A 26,943-nucleotide genomic window follows, 5' to 3' on the forward strand; every position below is an offset into this window, starting at 1 on the left:
CCATAAAGAACCTTTAACATTCTTGGAACCTTTCCACTGCACAAAAGGTTGCTTGTAGCAAAAAGGTGGTAAACGTGATTTCACCAACATGTTCTGGAATCAGCATCTTTTTTTTATCCTGGAACAACAACCAATGCAATTTGATTGATAGGTTTAAAGTTTATGTCAAGTTTAGATTTATAAACAGGGTTAGGTGCTTCACCTAACTCGGTAGGGGTATTCATCATATCTCTTTGAGTTTAGGGATAACTTATGAATAGGGTTAGGTTTAGGGGTAGGGATATAGGGCTGACAGGAATGTTGTTCCAGGGACAACATATGTTGATCCAGGAGCAAGTCTTACTTTGGTTCTTTAGATCAGGGTTTTCAAACTGGGCTCTGGGGATCATCAGGCGTCCTCCAGAAGCCTCTAAGGGGTCTTGCTGTACATACTTTTTAGAATTGTGTATGTTTGCTAGGTATCTTTCTAGTGAGTCTAGTGAGTTTCTGACTATATTTCCCTTTATCTTGCTCACTGGGGTTGTAAGGCAGTATTATTAACGCAGTATGTAAGTTGCTTACAAACATTTATAGTCATAGTTGCTTATACAAATCATTTTTAATTTAAAATGTTCTTCAAGTTTATACAGTACTTCAGCGTTGGGAAGATGAATCTGTATTTAAACTGGGTCATTAATGTAGTAGAAATGTGAAATGATTTTTTAATTTGGTGCTTTCTAGACTGAGAAAAGACAGAAACTGTATTTTGGTCTCATGGGGACGAAAGACAACAATTCCCATAATGCTTCGCTGCCCTACAAGGCCATTCCCGAAAGCCACCTAGATTACTGAATCACTGATCACTTTCCCACCGCGACCGCGATCATCTTCATAAAATCAGTTCAGTTAGAGAACAGACACTACAATTAAAATCTGAACGTGTGTGTTCAATATGTGATTTAGCCGCTGAGGGAGTCTCACAGCCCAAAACGCTGCAGGAGTCACATTTTCAGTTATGGATGAGCTCGTGATGAGAGCTGAGGTAAACGCAAAGGCACTCTCTCGGCATAGATTCACAGCGCATGTTCAGTCTGCTGCTTTTTCAGTTCATGCCTTTAAAAGCTTAACTTTCATAGGAATTAATTTGAGAAGTTGAAAGACTTACTTTGCTCTGCTGGCCGCACTGTTTAAACATGAATGACTGAGGCTGCAGCTGAGTGCTGTGTGACCTCCCATCTCCCACGTGCAAGTTGGAAACGTGGAAATTGCTCCCTCTGCTGGCAGTAGTCTTTAGCCTCTGACCAACAATTCCTCCGATGGAGCAAATTGACGATATTTGCGTCATGGGAGGAATTTTTCCAGAAATAAAATGCATAAATCTCTTGTCTCAGGGGGATATGAGGGGGGAAGCACAATCAATTGAATATACTCCAGGGTTTCTACTGATACAAAGCCATATGCTAATCGCTGAAGTAACCATTTAAGCATAGCCAATTTAAGTTTGGAAACTTACTATTTATCTAACAGTTTAAATGTTTTTTCATACAGATGGATTTTAGGAAGGGGGTCCCTCAAAAAAAAATCATCATATTTTCATCAAGTTTGAAAAACCAATGCAATTATTTGTTATTCTCACCAACAGAGAGAGAGAGAGAGATAAAAATGATTACTGAACTGTTCACTGAAAAGTTGTTTGGTGAACCCAAAATTTTTCGTCTATGGCATCGCTGTGAAAACACCTTTTTGGAACTATTATTTTTTAAAGCGTGTAATTAAATAATTAATTAAGTATCATCTTAAGTATCAGTGTTAGATGTTTCTCCTAATATTTCTTCTGAGAAATCAGAAAAGACAATGGAGCAATCAATGTCCAAGTAAGAGAGGTTTAAAAAAATATTCATCAAAAAAGGTTTTATCAAAATTAGTGTTGATGTAATTTGTCTTGTAAAAAGACATTCATATGTCACATTTATTCACATTCATTGTCTGCATAGTGTAAGAGAAATTATTGGGATCAGTTGTTTGGAGAAACCGCTGAGATTTCTGAGGGTTGTGGATGTGCTTATTACTTTTTTTAAACGAGACCATGACATCTGATTCTTAAACAAGGACACCATAAATCCATTTGTTTCATGTCTAAAAGTTTTCACTGGAAGAGCAGGGAAGGGGGAGTGCTGCATGAGAGAAAGAACTGGGCTGGGTGAAAAAAAATCTACACGGGCTGTGGGACTCAAGGCGACTATAAAACAGCTTTCTTGCCCATTGTGTTGATGTAGTCAAGAAATATACCGTAACGTACAGACAGACGGAGATGGAGGAGTGAGGCGGGACCGGTTTGTGTGACTGCTAACAAACGTTTGTCTTGCGGTTTGCGAGCAAACTTTGCGAGGAGATTTATTTGTGACGGGGTCTGCCGATGACAATCCTCTGAAACTTTAACTTGTGTTTGAGACGCAGCAGTGCACATAAACAAGCCTTTTATTATTTTAATGCTCGTAAAATAAACTGCAGTTCAGAAATTAGTCTTGTGAGTCGTATATCTGTCCTCTAGTCACAGTTGCAAGATAAGCGGGACAATATTAGAAGAGTTTTTTTTGTTTTTTTGCTGACTGGGTCTTGTGTAGCTAGTTGACGCGGCTGAAATGGGAGCGCGTGACGGGTGCTCGGTGTCTGCGGTTCACCGGAGCTCTTTCCTCTTGTGGACGCTGCTGCTGATACTGTGGCTGACATGCGTTCAGGGGACGTGGGGACCCGGAGTTTACAAATACCAGACCGGGACAGCACTCCACAAAGACCTGTCGAAAAGGTAAGGTTTATAGCCTATGTCATGACAGAAGTAACCTAACGTGCAGTTGTCAGATGAAGTTTTAGTTAAAGGAATTTTTACCATCTTTTCCCCACATGAACAACACATTTTCGCTTGTTTGCATTAAAAATAAATAATAATAAAAAATCCTATTTAATCCTATAATATAGTAAAAACATCTTTGAAAAAACCTGTCATATTTGTTGTAAATAATGATCTAAGAGCTGTACATTCATGTTACTTAATGTTTTCTTGAATTTTTTAGCATTTATTACTAGTTGGAAAAGTTTAAACTTGTCTGTGTTTTTGGAACATCACTGGGTTTTAGCTGGTCTAAAAAATTAGCTGATCCAAGTTAGCAGACCAGCATAAACCAGCATAAAGATGGTTTCTGAAACATGGTGGCTGGTCAAGTAGCTAATGATGGCCATATAGAAATCAGCTGCTGTGTTTAAGAAAATATCAGATAGTTTCCAAAAGGAAACAGCAGAGTTGATAATTTGTCAATTACTAGCTTTTGTATAAAAATACACATAATAGCCTACTGATAGATTTTAGGATAATCTACTAATCAGTCATCTACAATGCAATGCTGATTTATCAACTAAATAGCCCTGGTGTGAGTCTGACAGTCTGTTTCCTCTTTCCTGAAATGAGGAAACACCCATCTCTCCTGTCTGCATGTTTGTCTATGGTTTATTCCAGTTAAAACATGCATACAATAGATTGGTATCACTGTCCAGACTCACTCAACTTCAACTCGCCTAGCAAGCTTTAGAATGATTCCATGGTTTATATTTCAAAGCAAATGTTAAATCAGACATAATCAGCAGTGCTTTTTTAATCAGTATATCTTTTCCATTGCCCTCCTCTTCTGCATGTGGATAATGAGGCTTTTATAAGACATGATGAGACAAGAAATTAGACAAAACATCCAACATGTTAGCCTTCCACTTCTATCCGGACTGCATCACCTTGACTGACCTGAGACAACAGCTTATGGCCTTGATCTGACCCATATATCTTCATGCAAATATTTAGTCTGTTTGGGTAAATGGCTTAGAGTTGTTGTGGGTGGGATGTGTCTCTGAAGTGCGCAGGTGTGGAGGAGTCTTTGCTCTGTGCTGAAGGTTTGATCTCTCACCCCCTCCTCCCGTCAGTAACAGACTGATGAAACAGACGGTGTTTACTAAACACATGCAGCTGCATCGTCTGCATGCTGTGGGAGAGAAGTTTATTGCACTGCTGTCTGATGATGCAGAGAGGAGAGGTCAAAGACATCTTTGAGATGCCTTGTATAAGCAGCACTGTTTCTGAGAGGTGCAATATAACTTTAGATGTATAACAGCATAAATATGTAATACAAATAAAAATAAACCAATAAGCAATTTCAGATAAATCTAAATAATTTCCTTAATTGAAAATTACATTTAATCAATCAGCCAGCCCTAATAAAAGTGTGACCAATTAATTGCTGCCATAAAGTGCATTTACATGCATGACTATAAGTTTCAATTTGCACAATTTCAGTATGACTTAAATGATCATTTGTCTTTTTAAAATGTTATTTAAATGCTTTAGTCTGACTAAAATTTAAAAGTCTCACTATATATATATATATATATATATATATATATATATATATATATATATATATATATATATATATATATATATATATATATATATATATATATATATATATATATACACACACACACAGATTAATCCGAATATAATTGTCCTTGGTGTTGTGGACTTGCTCTGAAAGATGCACATAATATATTTAATTCTTCACATATTTGATTAAACATTGTGTCCTGTATACTTTGACTGTAGTTCAGCTATATAAAATCCTACTGTACATAGATTAAAACGGCACATTTAAACACTGTATAGATACCGGCCCATAACGATGAATACAGAATTTAGTTTCCCACGCTAAAGCACAGAGGAACAGTTTGTTCTACTTTCAAAAGGATCACTGAGAGAGGCTGAACAGGCATATGAACTCTTGCCATAAATCATAATTAACCCCGATCCACATCCTAACCTTTAACGTAACCCATTTTGCATATAGCAAAGACAATGCCTGAAATATAAATGTCCTGAGAAAAAAACAAATAACTTAAGAATATCTGTCTAATTAGGGGCTGGTGAAGCTGAGCATAGTTGGGGGTTAAGTCAGCAGCTATTTCCTGTTCTGCTCGGCTTCACTGCCCTGGAGAGCAGCACTCAGGGTGGGAGTGTGAGACTTGGGGCCCCAGAGGGACCTTTAGCTGCTGACCCATCAACACCAACAAGCATACCTCCACCCTGATTCTGCCTCCACAAGTTCTGTGTAAGCAAATTATGCACAATAAGATGACTTTGTTATAAGATGACGTTGTTGAGCTATAAATATTCAGCTATAATTTGCATTGCTTTCATTTATCTATGTTTTACTTGACACATTTGTGTGTTCCGGGGATTCACAATTATCTTCTTAAGAATGTTAAGATTTTTCTCAAAGGGTTAATTCTATCATTAATTTTTTTTACCTTCATGACCTTCGTTTATCAAATGAAGATATTTTTGATGAAATCCGAAAGCTTTCTGATCCCTTCATAGACAGAAAATTAATTATCACTTTCAAGGCCCAGAAATGTGACAGTCCATGTGACTATTTTTAGAACCTGTGAAGTTCGTAAGAATGTTCCTAAGTGCAATTCTTGAATGAAAATAAAAATGGTCTCAAAAAGCAATTTATTGCTTGTTCTCGCACTCATGCACACATGATTGCTCATACAAGAGACTGAACGGGATTTAAGGCCCCAATATACTTGTGAGGCAACGTTCTTTTTCATTCTTTGCTTGTAAAAACAAGTTTGGAAAAGAGATTGAATACCTTTACAACAATATATTTTTAATGAACATCCCGATGCCACCCACATTGCTGAGAGATTATATGAATATTTAAATATATGCTGCACACTTTCCTCTCAATAAAAAACACCCAATAGAAATGACATTTTCTTTTAACTTTCATTACAAGCTGTTCACACACTGGCAATAAAAAAAGCTATTAATACATGAAAATTCACGTTGCACGCCGGTATGTTGACGGAAGTTGTGGGATTTCATGCGTTGCGTGATATCTCTGCGCCCAAGTAGCAGTGCTTCGCCTGTGTGCTTCCCCATAATATAGTCCCAAGTTTATATCTGCCTAGGAAATCGCCAAGTCTTTATGTACATCCCAATTTGTACTCGTTGTGAATACGTAGGCCACAAGAAATAATTAGGTGGGGGGTTTTTTTTGGATCATGGACATGCTAGCTGGCTACATAGGATTCCATTCATTATGCTAAGCTAGCGGTGACCCTGCCAAACTAAAACAATGCATGCACTGAGACAAAAATGCATTTGCCCACATATCTAAATGTAGGAAAGATGTTGAATAAGCCCTATTTCTAAAAATGGTGGAGTATCCCTTTAAGAATGTTTTGTGAATCTAGCCACTTTCCTAGAAATAAAAATCTTCTAAACTGAAAACAAATTCTGCAACACCCTCACTTTATATCAGATATAAATCAAAAGATAAATAAGATTGTCACATGGGGTGAAGAGCGTGACACTCAGATCAATCAGTCAAGGAATCGGTTTCACTGTGAAAATAGCGATACTTAGGGAAGAATGCACTGATCATCTTTATGATCTATGGGTGTTTCTGTGCGCTCTCACACATCCTTATTATTCGCTTCAGAGCTGTTTTCCCGCGAGACTCTGTCCTTAAATCCGACTTTGTAGAAGGACTGTCTCCCGCCATGGCCTTTGACCTGTCCTTTGAACCAGTCTTAAGCAAATCTCAGGGACAGAAGAGGATTCCTGTTCATTTCTGCAATGCTTTGTTGTTCTTTCTTTCTTTTTTTCTCTTTTAGCACTTTTTGATGCATTCTTTCAGCAAGCCATTAATCTTCTTTGTCCCTCACTGTTTTGCCTGTATCGTTGGACGTCATGAACGCGGCCTAATTGGGTTATCTTACCCCCGTAGTGCATCCCAGGAGGGCTTCATTACCGACCCGATGATGAAATGCTCTCTTTCCACTCCTCCTGTCCAGCTGCCACAGCTCTCTATTGTCTTCTTGTTCAAACTTAATTTATTTGCCTCCAGAGTCAATAATCTTTGTAGTCTGTGCTACATTGCGGGAGTCAACATTTGAGTCTCAGCATTGTCTCACCCGTTTTGTGTTGAAAGCTAGCATTCATGGTTTAAATGAAGCGTGCTGCTTTTCATTTTGTCTAAAACAAGACAAAGTTTCATGATCGTTCCTCTAGTTCATATGTGTGTGTTGTGCTGCTTTTATTTTATGGCTTTGGCTTGTTTGCCCCTCGCTGCATGCTGAGTTGCACTCGGTCCAGCTCTGTGTGATTCCTGCCATCCCTTTCTGATTTGAGTCATCTCCCCCTTACAGTCTGTGCTATGATCTGTGCACATTGCAGAGTTATTTATTATAGGTTTCTGGTCCCATGTGTTTATGAGGAAGAGAGTCAGTCTTTCGATTTGTTGGCCAAGTTCATGTAAATGCCAGCGAAATGTAGCATTGCTGAGCTGTTGAAAGCATTCACACCTTTTAACTTGAGTTTCTTTACCTACCGCATATCTGAGGCAGAATGAAGCTAGAAGCTAGCCAAACTCTGGTCAGGTCAATCACATCGTGTATAGAGTCGGTGGGCGGGGCTTAACATAATGACGGCCGAGTTGCGCTTGCATGCTTCTAGTAAACAGAGAAGCTGGCGAACGGCAGTCTTTCGAATCAGCTTTGACAGCGACTCTGGAAGACTTGGAGTTAAGCTTTTCTCCCAGATAAGAACAAAGAACGTCACTGAAGTCATTCTTAAAAAGGGAAGATGTGTTCGGAGTTTTGCCGACCAGATACGGCGAAAGTTTAATCTATCAACTAGCTCTGATTTACGTTCGTTGCTCTGGTTGGTTGTAGCGCTATCCTATTGCGTGCAGAGGGAGTTTGTAAGACAACCGTTTATCCCGCCCCTCGGATTGAGCCCTGTCAATGGTGAGTTTCCAGACCAAACATCTTGATGTGGGTCTGGCTTGTCAGGCTAGCTAGAAGCATTATTGAAGTCAATGAAGCTTTCTTTGTTTGTTTTTGTGTTCATTTATTTATTTTAAATTGCACTTAATTATATATTTATTTAATTTTTATCTTCATAACCTTTATTTAATTTTTTATACATTGCCCTAAATTGATGTGTTAAATGTGTAGCCCTGCTATTTAATTAAACAAATGCACATCCTTTCTGGAAGATATTCAGGTCCTTCTAAAAAAATTAGCATATTGTGATAAAGTTAATTATTTTCCATAATGTAATGATAAAAATTAAACTTTCATATATTTTAGATTCATTGCACAGCAACTGAAATATTTCAGGTCTTTTATTGTTTTAATACTCATGATTTTGGCATACAGCTCATGAAAACCCAAAATTCCTATTTCAAAAAATTAGCGTATCATGAAAAGTTTCTCTAAACGAGCTATTAACCTAATCATCTGAATCAACTAATTAACTCTAAACACCTGCAAAAGATTCCTGAGGCTTTTAAAACTCCCAGCCTGGATCATTACTCAAAACCGCAATCATGGGTACCAGACTGCCGACCTGACTGCTGTCCAGAAGGCCATCATTGACACCCTCAAGCGAGAGGGTAAGACACAGAAAGAAAGCAGTGGACTGAGTCTGGAGTAGAAACATCTAGAGCCACCGCGCACAGGCGGGGGGAGGAAATGGACTACAGGTGCCGCATTCCCCAGGTCAAGCCACTTTTGGGCTACAGAGAAGCAGCACTGGACAGTTGCTCAGTGGTCCAAAGTACTTTTTTCAGATGAAAGTAAATCTTGCATGCCATTCGGAAATCAAGGTGCCAGAGTCTGGAGGAAGGCTGGGGAGAAGGAAATGCCAAAATGCCTGAAGTCCAGTGTCAAGTACCCACAGTCAGCGAAGGTCTGGGGTGCCATGTCAGCTACTGGTGTTGGTCCACTGTGTTTTTTCAATGGCAGGGTCAATGCAGCTAGCTATCAGGAGATTTTGGAGCACTTCATGCTTCCATCTGCTGAAAAGCTTTATGGAGATGAAGATTTCGTTTTTCAGCACGACCTGGCACCTGCTCACAGTGCCAAAACAACTGGTAAATGGTTCACTGACCATGGTATTACTGTGAGCAATTGGCCTGCCAACTCTCCTGACCTGAACCCCATAGAGAATCTGTGGGATATTGTGAAGAGAAAGTTGAGAGACGCAAGACCCAACACTCTGGATGAGCTTAAGGCCGCTATCGAAGCATCCTGGGCCTCCATAACACCTCAGCAGTGCCACAGGCTGATCACCTCCATGCCACGCCGCATTGAAGCAGTCATTTCTGCAAAAGGATTCCCGACCAAGTATTGAGTGCGTAACTGAACATAATTTTTTGAAGGTTGACTTTTTTTGTATTAAAAACATTTTTCTTTTATTGGTTGGATGAAATATGTTTTTTTTTTTGTTTTTTTTTTGAGGTTTTCATGAGCTGTATGCCAAAATCATCAGTATTAAAACAATAAAAGACCTGAAATATTTCAGTTGGTGTACAATTAATCAAAAATATATGAAAGTTTAATTTTTATCATTACATTATGGAAAATAATTAAATTTATCACAATATGCTAATTTTTTTGAGAAGGACCTGAAGTCCCCGACATGTATACATCAGAAAACAAAATTTTCTGGGTAATATTCTATTCTAAATTCTGAACTATTTTCAAGGCACAACAATAAGTAGTGAGAATTAGAGTGTGGGTTGATAACTGGGTTGCATAATGATCCCTCATAAACGCTTTGTGAAGGCGAGATGTTAGATTACAGGAACAGTGGTCCATAAGTACTGCTCCTCCTCTTTTAACCTTCTGTCTCTCCCTGCCCCGAGGTTTAAATCTGGATCAAAGCACAGTTTAGCTGCCTTTGCCTCCATCTTTCTGTGCAGAAAGCGGGCGAGGGGTCATTTCCCATTGAAAGGCTTTTGTGCTGTGTGTTCCCTATAAATCCTCTCATTAGTTCATATGGAGCTGGACTATGTCCAGAATCGTCTAGTTTCCATGAACATCCAGAGAATGCCATGCACTGTGTGCTGTTTAAAATGAGAGGGTATTATTTTGTGTGGATTTTTACATAGTTCTGTGTTTTAGAGTTAAGGGGCTAATTTAAGGTTCTGTTGGGGAAAGTACCAAATTAAGTCTGGATCAGATGAAAGGGGAGGGGGTAAACAATTTAAACAAATCGCCTTGTTCACCAAGCTGGCATTGTGATTTGGGGGCAGTGTGGGAACTTTGTTCTGATGGCCATGGCGCTCTAGATCGTTATCTGCCCATTGCCCTGATGCCTACTCCTAATATGGAGTTTGGCTCGTCTCTGTGTCTATTCAACCTATGCTGTAGATTTGCATGCAATGATCCTAAATGGACAGAATCAGTGGGGTGGGGTTCAGAGCGGCTGAAATCATGGTGAAATATGGGAGCAATTATATATGATAGTTTTTGCTCAGATTAATTTACATGATTTGGTGTGTTGACAGAGGTGATGTGAAGGGGATGTGACTGTACAAATACAGTTCACCCCAAAATGAAACCGCAAAATTAAATTTCTGGTATCATTTACTTATCCTTGTGTAATTCTAAACCCATATGACTTTAATTCTTTGTTTGAAACACAACAGAAGTTGCTTTTATTGGATGGCATATTCAAGCTTCAAAAAACATTTATTTATTTATTTTATTTTCATTGATTTATTTCAAACAGTCGTTTCTTTCTGATTGTAGGTTGTATGTTTATGTTGATTTGACAACAAAGGATGTCGATGCAGGATGCAGGCGTACTTGGGTAAATTATGTGTAGTGATTTATTTATTTATTTTTCTTTGTACAGTTGTATTTATGGTAGAGTTTGAATATATTTCTGTGTTTCCTAGAGAAGGGCAAGGGTATGATTTGTGGTTCTAAATTCAATAACAAGCAGATCACAGAAATAGCCCCATGGTCTTCAGCTGTGGCCAGACTGGCTTCTGTGTTTGTCTGTCCAGTCTGTGTGTGTTTGTTGGCTGTTCTAGAGCAGCTGGGCAGGTAGTGACCGGATAAGCCTGTGGTCACCCCAGTTCTGTCCCGGCCGGGGCCCTCATCTCAAGCAGGGCATGGAAACCACCTAACATTCATAGGCTTTGGAAATGTCTTGCATATTTGAGGGCTGGTTCTGTGGGCCACGGTTTTAGCAGGTTCTGGGAAAGGGCTGGGAGACGCATGTAAGAACTGTTAATGTGTGAGTATGAGGGTGGTTTCATGTTAGACTCTATTTTACTTCTGGTTATAGCTTCATATGTATATGTATGTACATTTTCATCTTTGTAGATGCATTATAGATTAATCTTTGACCTGTCTAATCAGCTGTTGCCCATGCCTAGTATTACATCATTAAATTCATTCATTTGCAATTGTGCTGTCATGCCTTGTAATTTTTTTTGTCTTGCAACAAATGTCAAATGTTGTCTTTATATGCAAACCATGCACATCATTATACAGCAATGTTTAAGTTTGCTTGAAAGCATAATACCATCAGACACAATGCCACAGACAGACAATCTATGCTTATACAGGCAGATTGATGCTGATTATTGAGCATGTATGGCCCTCTGGCCTGTTTTCTTGATGTGTGATCATAGCTGCGCATAAGCTGAGCCATTGATAATAACCACTGAAGTATAGTAGATATAATGACCTCCATATGTTACACGTGCATTAACTCTCTTTGAATTCTGCTCCACATCTCTTTGACTTATGTTTGCTCAACTTGAGGCATAATGGTTCATACAAAGGTCTGTTTGAGGTGAACTTATCAATGGCTCTTTGTTTCAAGCCTTTCTGTGTAAAAATCATGAGGGAGCTCAGGGGGAAAGAGATCTGATTGGTTTTTCTCTTCAAACCCACGTTCATTCCTTTCTTTTGTGACTTCTGGCATGTGCCGAAATCCTGGGCTTGGGCCGTGCAGCTTTGTTTTGGTTATCCGTGTTACTTTCCCCCTCTCCTCTGTCCTGACTCTAGTCTGCTCCTCATCAGGGCTGGATTTGCCACTGCCTTCCCAATTAGAAGGTTCCACATTATACAGGGCACATTAGTGATTACCGTAGCAAACGTTCCAGGTGACTTTTGTTTTCAAAGCTTTTTTTCTCTCGTTTACATTTTCCGCTTAATAATGAGACTGAAATATGACTGAAATCATACCTTGAGTGGTTGCCCTATATATAGCATGTTTAAGGGCAGGAACATATTACTCTAAATAAGCCTCTCAAAACACAGTAAAAATCTTTCCGGGAGACTCTCCACTTTTCTAAGACCTTCTAACACATTGTTTGGGTTAATGTTACTTTTTTTTATTTTAATATTGGATCAAAATAAATGTGCACCCGATTCATGGATTTGTCCAGCAATCACTTTTCAACCTGCGTGACGCGTTTCTCGTTTTTTCAAGCTGTGTGAAGTGAAGCCCTGATAAAAAGCAGCACAAAAGAGCCACTCTTTCTCCCGGGGACTTTGCCTCTGCTCTGGTTTTGGCTCGAGTTTCGAAAAGCTGTCTTAAATCTAGATGAGAAGCCCACACGCTCACACATTTGGGGCAGTGTCCCCCTCTGTGACTTGACCTGCTTGTAGTGGTGCGGAAAGAATAAAAATGGGCGGATGTGATTCGCTAGCGAAAGGCCGCAAAGTAAACAGCACTGACAATGCTCTCCTGCCGGGCATACGGGCCATTTAACCTGTGTAAACACCATAAAGAGATTTCTAAAGGGATGGTTAGACTGTTGAAGTGCGGGTGTCCAACGAAACATTGATCACTTTTACAGTGAGTTGGATTAGATCATTTTATGGCCGGCTATGTGTGTGTGTGTTATTATTCTTATGTCATCAGAACCATCCAATAATACATGATGCTCTGATTCTTATATTTCTCTCTCTTTTAGAAACTGGTGTCCGCAGACGGTGACTAAGACAGTGACTTGTCAGGTACAGAATGGCACCACGCTCCAGAGAGTCTATCAGACCTGCAGGTGGCCTCAGGGTTGCAATGGGGGAAGGTGAGTTTATCAGCACATTCACTTAGGGTTTTATATCGTTTTGGAAATCTCCCATTTATCACTTTCTTTCACACATAAAAAATATAATCCCATAATTACATTTGCAGTCCTTGACAGAACCCTGTAAAACCAGTAACTGTTGCAAGATGAGTGCATGATATAACCATTCAAAAGTTTAGGGTTTTTCAAAGGTCCCATCTATTTTATAAATAACACAGTAAAACAGTAATGTTGTAAATTTTTCATATTCATGAAAAATATTTCAGTGATGACAAAGCTGAAATTTACTCCTGTAATCATCATCCTGAAAGCATCATTACTCCTGTCTTCAGTGTCAAATTAAATAATTATAATCTGCTGATTTGGTGCTTAAGAGACATTTCTTATTATTATTATCAGTCTCGTTTAGTAATATTTTTGTTAAAACTATGATTTTAAAAAACAAAAAATAAATAAAATATATATATATATCTCCTGAACTCTAAACTGAATGTCAGAATGGGAAAGAAAGGGGATTTAAAGGGTCATGAAACCCCAAAACACTTTTTTTTAAATGTAAACAGATATGTATAGGCTGCACATCATTGAAAACACTAAGGGTACTCATTAATGGTATTCATATGTGAAAATAGTTATTTTTGCATTTTTCAGAGCGATTTCTGTCTTCCGGTTTGAAAAGCTGAGTCGGAGCAACGTCACAAATGCTGACGTCGGCACGGCCTTTTCGGTCCATGTATGGGCTGGTGGGCACATGCTGACGTCGACCGCTTCGAGCGATTCTCGACATATATTCATGACATAAAGCTCATTCAGTCCAATCCCTGCGCTGTAGTATGCATACAAGATAATTTAGTTAATATGCATGAGACAGTCACTTCTGTCAGGCTCGTCTTCCATCATTATTGTAGAGATATGGTGGGGAAGTTTTGGAAGCAGCGCGCGGAAAAGTCACGGAGGAAAGCTAGGCGTTGTGCTGAAACGAAGTAACGTAAAGGGCGCCGAGCGAGCTGTAACCGGCGCCGTCTGTGGAAGCCTTTGCTACAAAGGCTCGGTAAAGTAAAATTCACCTGAGGAATCGCACGCCGAACCTGCAAGCGTTGACTATCTATGTCAGGAGTGCAAAATAACCAATCTGTAATGTGTAGGCTAATGAACAAAAGCCACGTCCTCTCCGTTTTATTTGTCGTCACAGCCATGCACTAAACCGCATGTGTTCGGGCTCTTAGTGAAACAGTGTGCATATTTGGACAAATATAGATTTAGCTGCCGAGTGATAGACAGCGCAGATCGTCACGGCAACCCAGCGCGCGTCGCTCTGCTTCAGATGCGCGGTCGAGACTGAAGCCTCAAACCCCTTCGCTTTTACCCTGATCTAGAATTACACATCTCTATCACATCGCATGTTGGGTGGTTCACGTTCTCTTATCACGTCGGCGCGTTGTTCATCTTGCCAAACAGCGTGCATATTTGGACAAATATAGTTTTATCACGTTTGCAAAATATTTCGTCATGCAGAATAACATTTATTTTCATTTCTCACTGAATTATGCTGGTTTGAAGAGCTGAATGATTTGCGATCTCTGCTGCACGCCACTCATAGCTCTCTCATTCGCTGTACTCCTCCCTCATTTAATCTCACTGTGGTAAACAATGCCAACGTGAACCAAGAACTTGTCTCAGAACCGCTGTAACTGCTGCTGTTGGTATCGCTAATCTTAATACACCTACTGACACTCCCCTATTTATGCAAACATTCTCTTTCCACACAATACCATCCCACCTTTTCACAGTCGACCACTCCCCTTTTAACAAGCTTTTTCAAATCGAAGGTGTGAAAAAACACCGCTGCAGCAGGGGGGTTTCATGACCCTTTAAGCAATTTTGAGCGTGGCATGGTTGTTGGTGCCAGACGGGCCGGTCTGAGTATTTCACAATCTGCTCAGTTACTGGGATTTTCACGCACAACCATTTCTAGGGTTTACAAAGAATGGTAAACTTTTGATCAGTTTAATGTTATTATAAATTGCTAAATAAAACCCTAGACTTTCTGACCCTAAACGTTTCATTTTATAATTTATCATTCATCATTTAAAAAATAGTTTTATATTTATTAAGACATTTTTATGATAAAATAATTATAATTTGTACTGAATAAATAATAATAAATGCATATGAATTACTGAGAAAATTACAACGCTAACTATCTAGCCAGCTACATTATGAAAAGAAGTCATCAACATTATTGTTGTTTTGTGAATATATAATTCATATATTGTTTCTTGTGAGAAAGAATCTGCATGTAAACTTGAAAACCTTTTTAATGCATCTAGTCATACTTTGATTAACCAAAAACCTTACATTTCAAAAGCATTTTTATGTATATATAAAACATTTTGAAAAATTCCACACTGTTGTAAGTTTTTATGGTTTTGCCTTCTTTGTAGTGTCATCTAGTAACACACTTTCAAACTGACTTATATTTTATGTGTGTGTGTTGCAGCTATCGCACTGTGGTCCGGCCATCCTATAAAGTTGTGTACCGCACTATCACCTCTCTGGAGTGGAAATGTTGTCCTGGATACAGCGGATCTCAGTGTGAAGAAGGTAAGACTGACTCAGCCTGACACAGAACTACATGCAGTTGTGAAGAAGGAATCTCTATGCTGTGCCCAAATTTCACTCTCTTATAACTCATCTTATAATTTAAAGTAGTCAAACTACTCCTTTGAAAACCTATAGTTTGCTACATTAACTATCTGGATATTAAACGCATTTTTTGTCTCGTAGAAAAAAATGGATCTTAATTTGGGTGGCAGTATTTAACTTATAGGCCTTTATCACAGTCTGTGTGTCATCACATCCGGCTCCAGTTAGTAGCGGAGCTTAGTTGAACTTGACTAAAAACACATCAATATTGCAAACCTTACATGGTACCCTACTATATGTGGAATCTTCCATTTTAATGTACAACATTATGTGATGGGGAGATTGCCAGCATTGCCAATGTCGTTGCAGTCATGAGATAAATGAAGATCTGCATGCTCCTCAAGCTACTGCCTGAATACAATCAGAATTTATTTTTAATGTTGTTTTTTTATTGTTTACGATATAATGCTATTCCATCATTTCACTCAGACCCAGAGGATAGGACACCTTTAATATGATCAAAGCTGTTATTTCTGAATAATAGAAATGTTATTTTATTTGAACAACTTCAATTACTTCTAAAGTGAAGTGCATAAAAGCAATGTGAAAATTATATTTTTTTAATTTGGAGAGAATACTTGTAATAAGGCAGACTTTGAAGTAGTGTGTGTTCCCTTTTAAATTATGACAGACGCATGAATAACATGACCCCATTTTTTTTAATTAGATTAAATATCTATGATGAACTGTCATCAATAAATCACTCAATCCTATGTCACCGCCTGTGATGCAGGCTACAGCCGAAGTTAATTTATGCTGATATTTCAAGCTTCCACAAAACTAGTTTAAAAGTAGCATTTAACTGAATCTGACTAAATATTTTATATCTATTACATTTTTTTAACATATTGCACTGTGCTTTTTAATACCGTCTAACCGATTAGCTAAAAATTAATCTGACTCTCCAATGCTTCTTGGTTGTGTGCACAACACAGTGTGACAAAAAACATCCATTTAGCATTTCATCATGCTACTCATTGGAAAATGTTGCTGGAAAAAGCTACACTGTTTTGGAAACTGCTGAACTGCTGTCACACCGCTGAGAAAAAAGAAGAAAAGGAAAAAAAAGTAGCTTCTCTATTTTATTCTCCAATACTGCTCATGGTGCAGAACTAGACATGATCTGGGAATGGGAAATGATCCACAAGTGTTTTGGGTCTGTGAGGTAGCCATGTTTGTTGTTTAAAGTTTATACAGGCTCACACAAGGAGACCACCTCACAACTAATGTCCTGCCCTGGCTACAACTTACATCTCACTTTGACTTCTTCTTGTCCGCTCATCTGTCTTTGTTTGTAAATCATGCCCCAGTGTCAGGAGAGCAAGTAGTGGAGAAGACAATAGAAGAGAAACAGGATGGATGGCTATTGTGAGACGGCGAAAGTATGCGTGTGTGCGAGCAAGTGTGTGATTAATGTGAGCGCGTGTCTCAGCTGTGTTTGGATGCCGTTTCTGGCTGCTTTGCTCTGTGACTAAGTGTGTGTGTGTTTGGCTGCATTCTCTGAGTGTCAGCCAGAGCCTCATTGTGAGTCCTGCTGGGAGTAACCATGAGGACCGGCCAGCAGCCTATCCTCTCCGAACTGCCTTGTGTCTTGTGTGATTTGGCTAAAGGTGGGCTCTCTAAGCTGTTGTTTGAACCAGCTGTACCCACTGACCCACTAGTATAGATTATAAATTGTGGTTGGAATTTTAAGGTCCACTAAATGATTTAATGTGGTTTGGGTTGGCACTCCCAAGGTGGCAAGTCTTTATTTGGCTGAACTTATTTTACTTTTATAGACAGTTTCAGCTTTAATGTGTCTTGTAAATTGCTTTGAGGGCTCTTAATACTGTACAGTATTTTTCTGTCATGTGGTTGTGTGTGTGTGTGTGTGTGTGTGTGTGTGTGTGTGTACACTAAAATTTCAAGTAGTAGCTGTAAGCTAGCTGTACTTACTACTTCCTGTTTGTGAGGCAAAGTGATTTTCTTTAGCACGCAGCCAGTGGCTAAAGAAAATGACATTTCTGGCATAATTTACTGGCTCTCATAGTGTTCAAAATAGATATTTATGGCTTCTGTGTTTTACACAATGTCCAAGCTAACATCAGTTTGATTCCAATTGACATGCTTGCAGTTAGATTTCATTCATTGATTTGATTTAATTTCATTCATCCATTTCATAATTGATTCATATTTTGTGAAAATATATTTATGCAATTGAATAAAATAAATCACTGAATAGTAACAATACGCATTATTCATTTTATTCAGTGACTTATGGATTCCGATAATTAATTAATTGTCCATCAGATTGATTTAAACACTAAAGTTTAGTCCTTTTAAATGAATGATTAAAGGAATAGTTCACACAAAATGTTTAATTCTGTCATTAACTTTGGTTTTTTTGTTCCAAACCGATACTTTTGTTCTTCTTTGAAACACAAATGAAGATATTTTAAAAAATAAACCTAAGATTACTGCTTAATAGAAAGCTTGGATGAGAATATATATATATATATATATATATATATATATATATATATATATATATATATATATATATATATATATATATATATATATATATATATTTGAGAGTTACAGGAGTAAGATTTTTAGTCAACTTCAATTTTGAATATATATAACTGCAAAATTGCAATTGACTAAAAATCTTACTCCTGTAACTCTCAAATGGAAGTCTTTCTGGATTTTGGGTAAACTATTTCTGCAACACTGACCATTTAGCTCTGGGAGAAATGTAAAACATGGAGTGGACCACCGTATACTGCGTAGCTTACAGAGACTTCCGGCATCAGCTTTTTCTGTTCAGCTGTTCAAAAAAGCTTTTGTTTATTGATTGTTTGTATTATTCTATATTTTTATTCATTCTTCGTTATTTTTCCCTTTTTCATTGTTGCACTTTGAGATTCTTTGGAATGAAAAGTGCGTTATAAGTAAAATCTATTATTATTATTATTATTATTATTATTATTATTATTTAGTAGTCATGTAATTACCTCATGGACATATACTAACTGTGTAAAGTTTCAAACGAACCGAGAAGGCAATCAAATATTGATGATTGCTTTAAAAGTTTCTTAATTTGGGAATGAGTTTACTTTTATCTAAAGATGAAACCACACAGACAAACACGCCCACACCACCAAGCAAAATGCAAATCTTTCCATTTTAACACAATTACATACCCCAAAGGCAGCAGACATCCATGAAATGTGAGATAAAGTGGGTGAATTAAGTTAAATCTGTTCCTCATAAGAGAGGGATGATGAAATAGAGAGAGGATACCATCTTAAGTGGGACGCTCTGAGGCCTGTGAACACTAGTGTCTTATCGGTACCATGTGAGACAAACTCAGATCACAGACAGCCCTGAGTGGAACTGACAGCTCCGTTCTGTCTCTCTCCTTCTGACACCAGTTTATAGTGGGCTTCAGCACCCTCAAGATATCATTCGTGTCACTGATGCAATACGCCATAGCGAGGAACAGAAACTAGAAAGCATGTAATGTGTGCATGAACATTTATTAGCGTCTGGTATATCAGAGACCATGGAGAATGAGCTTTATCCTCTCATATGGTGAGATGTACCATCCAGACAGCCCCCACCTCATCTCTGTTTTATAACACCGGCTGTCTCTGTTTGTGTCTACACTGGCTTCAGATCATTGTTATGCACACGGTATGGGTTGTAGTTTGAAATGTAAAGTGTAATAGCATCTCAGTGCAGTGATTCTGCGTTGTGTTCTGATGTGGGGTACGTGGAATGAGGAAAGAGAAGTTCTGCTTCTTACACATTACAGTATCTTCACTTTAAAGCAGGACTATTCATTCATCAACAACAATAAAAACTATAATATCTGCAGATAGTATAATATTTCTTTATTACATAAATAAAACATCAACTTTACTGCCATATTTGATATGCAGTTTTCTCTTCCAGGCCAGCTGATCCTTAAAGATCTGCATGTATTTATATTAAATGTGGAATAGGGATGCCAAAGATTTTGCTTGTATTTGTAATTTTTTGGACCTTTTTCCTCATTCTTGTAATCTCTTTTTCTTTTCCCATTAGTTCTCCCTTTCTCACCGGCGTCGTCTGAACTAGTAAAAACATTACATCACCGATAAGATACAAAAACATATTTGAAGTAAATGTCAAGCTTTTTATCTAAAGTGCAATGCATAAATATCAGCGTCCCACCCTCGTTCACACACTCACTCACACACACACACACTGCACACAGACTTTTGAAACTCTGTTAGGAGGATCACTTCCAATGTCCTCAAGTCAGTGTTCGAAATGTTTCACTGTATTTGTAAGAAATATTATATACTCTATTATTTTAATAATTTCACACCAAAAAATGTATCTTATGTTAAAGGGTTAGTTCACCCAAAAATGAAATTTCTTTCATTAATGACTCACCCCAATGTCTTTCCACACCCGTAAGACCTTGTTCATCCTCGGAACACAGTTTAGGATATTTTAGATTTAGTCCGAGGGCTTTCTGTCCTTTGAATGTAAGTGTATGCCCACTTTGCTGTCCACGTCCAGAAAGGATATGAAAACATCATCAAAGTAGTCCATATGTGACATCAGTTGGTTAGTTAGACTCTTTTAAAGCATCGAAAATACATTTTGGTCCAAAAATAACAAAAACTACGACTTTATTCAGCATTGTCTTCTCTTCCGTGTTCCTCAAATAGAGATTCAAATGGTCATGAATCAGCTGATTCGGATCGCCAATGTCACGTGATTTCAGCAGTCCGAATCATGAATCAATACGCTGATTCATGACTGTTTGAATCTTGGGGTGAGTCATTAATGAAAGAAATTTCATTTTTGGGTGAACTAACCCTTTAAAGATGCACTATATGTAGGATTTTTGCAGTAAAATATCCAAAACCACCAGGCCAGTGTTATATATTTTGTTCAGTTGAGTTCTTACGATATCTCAAATGTTTCCAACTATTTGTAAATTGTGAGAAAATTGCTATTTTAACCAAGGAACTGGGAGGTCTGAGGGAGTCGCCTGTCAATTGCGTCATATCTGTGTTACACTCAGTTTCCGGTGTTATTTGGCAGAAACCCTTTACTCTTAGCAGTGTGCAACAAGTGTCACAGCAGCCGCTGAGCGACTGCACAGAGTAGCATCATAACATCATTTTAAACACACTTAAATGTATTTGATTTGAAAAGCGGAAATGGCGTCTGTGACTGTGTCCTGTCATAATAAAAGTCCAGTAATAACAATCGCTCCAGCGGTCTTGCTCAGCTCCACAACACTCGGCCCTGTTCTCTTCACACTACAGTAATGTTAATAATCACATCCATGAACATGATTTCTGCCCAAATCCTATCCCGATTCTTTTCCACTGGCTTGAGGTGAAGACCACATGTCCCAAGATTCTGCGCTCAAACCTGGTGTCATCAAACTACGCCTTTGTTTTGAATAGGCGACCTCTAGCGGACGAAAAAATTACATAGTGTAGCTTTAACCAAAGCTGCTTTTATTTGATCCAAAATAATGTAAAAACTGCAATATTCTGAAATATTATTAAATAATATAGTATATATACAGTTTAGACAAGTAGTGCTTCTTAGAATTTTTGTGATACCGGATTCTAAAATGAATAGAAATTTTTAAGAATAGTTAACCCAAAATAAAAATTAGCCCATGATTTACTCAACTTCAAGTTATCCTAGGTGTATATGACATTATTCTTTTAGACAAATAAAATCTGAGTTATATTAAAAAGTCCTGGCAAATCCAAGCTTTATATTCGCAGTTGATGTTGCTCTTTTTGAAGTCCATAAAAAATGTATCTGTCCGTCAGATAACGTGCTCACACGGCTCCAGGGGGTTAATAATCCCTTTAAGCACACTCTTAAAAATAACATTTCTAAAAAGGGGGGTTTTCGCAGTGATGCCATAGAAGAATTATTTTTGGTTCCCCAACAAACCTTTCAGTGAACCGTTCTTAGAAGAACCATTATCTTCGTTGAAGAACATTTAAATTTAAAATATTCTTTTTTAAATAGAAATATTTTGCAACATCATAAATGTTTATTGTTTCTTTTGTTCAGTTCAATGCATCTTTGTTGACTTAAAGTATTAAAAATTATTACGATCCCCAAACCATTGAGTTGAGTTAGTGTACACTACATACTGTATACACGAAAACACACACATGGAAACTGAAAATCTAGATGTGTAGCTGCGTAATAAACACTGAGTTCCGTTGTGTTGCGTGAGCTGTTATGATTTAATTTTGCTGTCAGTTTTTACATACATTGCTGTGTGTATTTCAAATGAGGCAGTTACTCATATAAATGCTCACAGATGGAAAGTGTTTTAATTTTATAAGCTGCAAACCTTTTTCTACTGTTCTGCTTCAGTTGTATTGTCGTGCTTTACTCCTTTCTTTTGAGTTTCTCATCTTAGTTTTTTTTTAGATAAAAGTGTCTGCTAAATTAATAATTCTTAAAGCAAACCCTTAATGGATATCTCTTGTTACTCTGTTAAGAATTCATTGCTATTGCAAGCAACTAAAATACCCCCACGCCAATACTGCACAATAGATTTGATGATTTAAAAACCCAAAGATTAAAGGCACTGAACAAATTAGAGCATGTATTATCCAGGAAAATTGAAATACTGTCTATCAAGGCTTTATGTCAAAATATTGTTCAGTCATATCTGCTTTCAGCTCAGTTTATTATTTCAACAGAGCTTCACGGATCATGTTGTTGATAAACGTAATGACCTAACACTTGTTAAATCATTATTTCCCCCCTCTGTGTCTCAGTGTTTTAAGAAGAATTCTCCACAGTCCTTTTTTGTTTGTTTTAAAAAATGATGAGGATTCATTCTGAGAGGTTTATATTCATATACATTAACTCTTCACTCTACTCAAGTGTGTGTGCATAAGAGAATCTGACTGACAGTCAGCGAGTGATTGAGAGGAAGTGAACAGCTTGTGTGTTTGTCGTGTGGGAGGACGTGTTGAATTAGCACGCTTGTCTTAGAAGTGCGAAGGGCCCCGAATCAAACCCTGGCCCTCGGTCAAAGTGAGGCTGTGTGCTTTTGATGCACTAATTACCCGCTCGGCTCGCAGGCATGCGACGGATGCTTTAAAGCCACAGAAATGTAATCTGTGTTTTCACAGCTCAGCTCGGCTTATCGGGGGGTTCCACGCTAAGCTCTTATGCTTCAAACATCAGTTACACACACTCACTATGGAGGCAGTCAGCTGGGAGCATTTTTTAGCTCTCTCTCTTTTTTAAGAGCACTTTATATTCTGGAATGATTTAAGTTGTCCTTAATGACTTGGGAAAGGGCCAAACCTTCATGCAGAGCCTCCTGCCTGTCTTTGTGTTAGCCAGTCAGCTTAGTGTGTGCTCATTGTGTTTATGCACCTCAAGTGAGGCACTGCATGTGTGCGAGCGTGTGTGGGAGATATGAGGTGTCAAGGAGAGCATTATGCAGCTGTTGGTGTATTTGTACTTTGTGGGCATCAACTAACATTCTGAATATACATTTTGAACAGATATTCTTGAGCGCATACTGTGAACGATCATTCTGAACACACATTGAAAAAACATTCCTAGCGCACACTATGGCTGCATCGAAATCACAATTTTCACAACTATATAGAAGGCCAAAAACAGTAGGTGACAAGAGTAGTATGAAGTAGTCCGGTGAGATTTACACTTTACTATCCCATGAGGGCATGGGAGAGGATTTATGAGTGGCAGTAACGTGACATGATAATAAAAACATGGCAAATGCAGTATGTCCAGATTATATTCATACTACACAAATTCATACCATATAAAACCTTTTTTTTTTTTTTGCGGGCATGAAGTAATTACTTATTCAACATAAATACCTTCTCAAGAGAGTATGCAATTTTGGCCTATGAATTTAAATTCTAAAAACACTTTGACTGAACATTCTGAATGCAATATTTGAATGAGCATTCTAAATTCATGATAAACAAATTGAATGCACACTTTGAATGCACATTCTAAATGAGTTTGAACAAACATTCTAAACTCGTTTTGAATGAACACTTTAAACACACCGGTCTCATTGAGACGAGCGGCGAACGGCGGTCTTTCCAATCAGCTTTGACCGCGACTCAGGAAGACTTAGAGTTAAGCTTTTCTCTGAGAAAAGAACAAAGAACGGCACTGAAGTCATTCTTAAAAAGGGAAGATGTGTTCAGAGTTTTGCCGACCGGATACGGCGAATGTTTAATCTATCAACTAGCTCCGCTTCACCTTCGTTGCTCTGGTTGGTTGTAGCGCTATCCTATTGCGTGCATGCCGTGCAGAGGGAGTTTGAAAGACAACCGTTTATCCCGCCCCTCGGATTGAGCCCTGTCTATGGTGAGTTTCCAGACCAAACATCTTGATGTGGGTCTGGCTTGTCAGGCTAGTCAACTGTAACACTCATACGCAAAAAATACATACTCTTAGCCTTATAAACATGTTAAGTTCTAAATTTAAACATGGATCTAGATCTTAAATAGGCTATATTTCATCATATAATATTTCATCATATATCATCATATATTTCATCATATCATTAAAAAAGTAAGAAAAGTTGCTTTGTAGCTCAAGCTGGGAAATATCTGCATAAAGACACAGATACACATATGCACAGCTGGCTAATCTGAGGTCTGTAGTGTTTGTATGAAAGGTGTTTATTGCAATTGAACTTGTTTTCAGGATGGAATTTATTTAATTGCTCTCACATCTCGGTGGGTGTACTCTCAGGCGAGCGCGTGTGAGAGTGTGAGGTTTGCTAAAAGTGATGAAAAATGGGTTGAGGAATCTCCTTATATGTACATGGTTTGGGCTTGTTTTATGGAAATGTGTGTATAAATACTTATAGTGTACGCTATTATTAGTGAGAGACCCACTCTTAACATTCTGAACACACTTAAAACATTTGAAATGCAGTTTGAACAAGCATTCTGACACTCTTTCAGTGAACGTTCCGAACAAACTGAACAAACATTCTGAATGCACACTTTAAACGAACATTCTGTACTCACAATTCTGAAAAAACACACTTTGAATGAACATACTCAATATACTTAAACGGACATTCTGAACACAGTTTAAATGAAAGTCTAAATACACACTTCTAACAAATGCAACAAATACAATGCCATTAACAAATGGTGAACAAGCATTCTGAATGCCCACTTGAAATGAATATTCCGAACACATTATGAACAAACATTATGAACACACCATTAGAATGCCCATTGTAAGCACATAATCAGAACTTTTTGAAAACTCTGAGCACACAAAAGTTGTCCATTTTATTTATTTAGCACCATTCACACAGCTCAAGCGAGAACCTGAAGTGCCCACTATTTACACACACATTATAACACATTCTTAATACACGTTGCAAACTGCCCTGCATCAGCAGCCTATGAAGTTATATTCTCTCTTTCACCCCACATCTTTCATCTGTGTTACTGTAAACAACTAAAGTTTAGATGTGTGAGCTGTTTGTTATTCTAAATTCTTGCTGCCTGTTCTGTATATTGTATATTCAATATGTAATTAGTCCTTTCTTTTCATTTCTCTGCTCTGAGATGTCCATTCCTTCCCATGGCCCCAGTCATTCTGCAGGACGACATAACCCACCTGCTAAAATGAGTGTTAAACCTGTGTACTCATTTATTTTGGTTTAAACCAGGAAATTTCAGGTTTAACAGGCCCGGCGCTCTACACCCCACCTTATAAACTCTAACAGGAAGTGTTGCATTGCACAGGGCCCCAATGGAGGAAGTTGAGTACTGGAGATGGAAAGAAACAAATGAATTGAGTACAAGGAAGGAAAATACATATTTATAAAGGACACATTTACTTTATCTAGACAAGCTTGCCATTTTGAACAGTTGCATTTTTCTAGGGGTGTTGGGGGGCAGGGTTAGCTCATAGATACTAGAATTGTATAATTTCAGTGAATGACTAAAGTGCTATAAAGGTTTTCAAACTTGGATCTGGGGAACCTCAGGGGGCCGCGTCACATTTTTTGAGAGAAAAAAAAAAATGTAATCAAATGTTTTTGACCATTTGTTTTCTCCTTGTCTCCTTAAGCGTGATTACTGAAATTTTAAGCAGTATTGTCTGAAAAAACTGGAATATATATTGTGAAAGTTCTACATAGATAACATAGATACGTTTTTTTCCTGCTTTTAACATACCAGTACTTTAAGGTAGAGTGTTGCTTTGGTACAATGACACTTATTCTGCCCTCACAATGACGTCTCTTCCCAAAGTTAGAAAGATAGATAAACTCCTTCAACACATAGGTTTGTGGGACAATGCTGCTTTATTCCACACCTTGATGAATATGTTGAAACAGAGTGAAACTACAATAAGGAAATGTAAATAATGGAGCTGCTTTCTCCAACAACATAACAGTGATATAAATGAATTGTATATTAGTTCTTAAATGTCTAAAATTCTGCACTACATAGCTTTATATAATAGTAAATATAAGAAATAGAATTCAAATTAATCATAAACTTACAGACAATGCTTTCTAGAGAGGATCATAAGATGAATGGCTGCTTCAAGTTTATTCTGTGTTGAACTTAGTGATGGGGAGTCGACTCCAAAAGAGTCGATTCCTCGACTCTGAATAGTCCCAGAGTCGGGGTCGACTCCAGTAGAGGAATCGACTCTCGGTGTCGACTCTGTTGTGTGTCCGAAATCGCTCGTTTACTGAATATCTCATCTAAAGAAATAAGAAATAAATTAAGCGAGCCGCGGCCCGCGAGGTAATACACTGACGTAATACACCACGTCAGAGAGCTGTCGCAGAAACTTTGTCACACACATTTATTTGAGTGCTTACTTTAGAAATAGAAAACAATGATAGCGACTTTAGTTTGTAATAATAGGCTTCCTCCATGCTAGCTTTAGTTTAATAGATTTGGTTTCCCATGGTTAACGTCAATAAACTAACCATAAATCATAAAACTTCTGACATCAAGAAGAAACGCATTAATAGTGTGCATTTTTTTATGTATAGGCTAGTATCTTTAAATCATTTTTTAAGACAATGATCATTTGCGTTTAGCGCCATCACTCGACAATCACATCTTTTTTCGTGACTTTTCCTATGTAAAATTATTGGCAATAGATCCAGAAACATGACAGCTAAGTCATCGCTAAGCTTAAGTCATCGCTAAACTGGACTAATTTGGACGGCCACGCTAAAAGTGTGCGGTTTTAATAAGAGGATTTTAGGACCTTGTGTCAGGGGGGAAAT

The 26,943-nt window shown here is 38.0% G+C and overlaps 1 protein-coding gene across 4 annotated transcripts in view; it reads left to right on the forward strand.

The window, feature by feature from the left end:
• Positions 1–2,151: 2,151 nt before the first annotated feature.
• emid1 (EMI domain containing 1) overlaps positions 2,152–26,943 on the forward strand; it is an 84,677-nt gene continuing 59,885 nt past the window's right edge. For 2 of the 4 annotated variants that reach the window (XR_010904402.1, XM_067439042.1), the window contains exons 1-3: positions 2,152–2,785; positions 12,816–12,929; positions 15,430–15,533. Coding sequence is in view for 3 of the 4 variants with exons in the window: in XM_067439042.1 (XP_067295143.1) it covers positions 2,622–2,785; positions 12,816–12,929; positions 15,430–15,533 (382 nt within the window). In the remaining variant the exon portion in view is untranslated. The remainder of the gene's footprint in view (positions 2,786–12,815; positions 12,930–15,429; positions 15,534–26,943) is intronic. The other 2 variants (XM_067439041.1, XM_067439043.1) reach the window with 2 other exon arrangements.

Source organism: Pseudorasbora parva, chromosome 3 (assembly GCF_024679245.1).
Source record: "Pseudorasbora parva isolate DD20220531a chromosome 3, ASM2467924v1, whole genome shotgun sequence".
Lineage (NCBI taxonomy): Eukaryota > Metazoa > Chordata > Actinopteri > Cypriniformes > Gobionidae > Pseudorasbora > Pseudorasbora parva.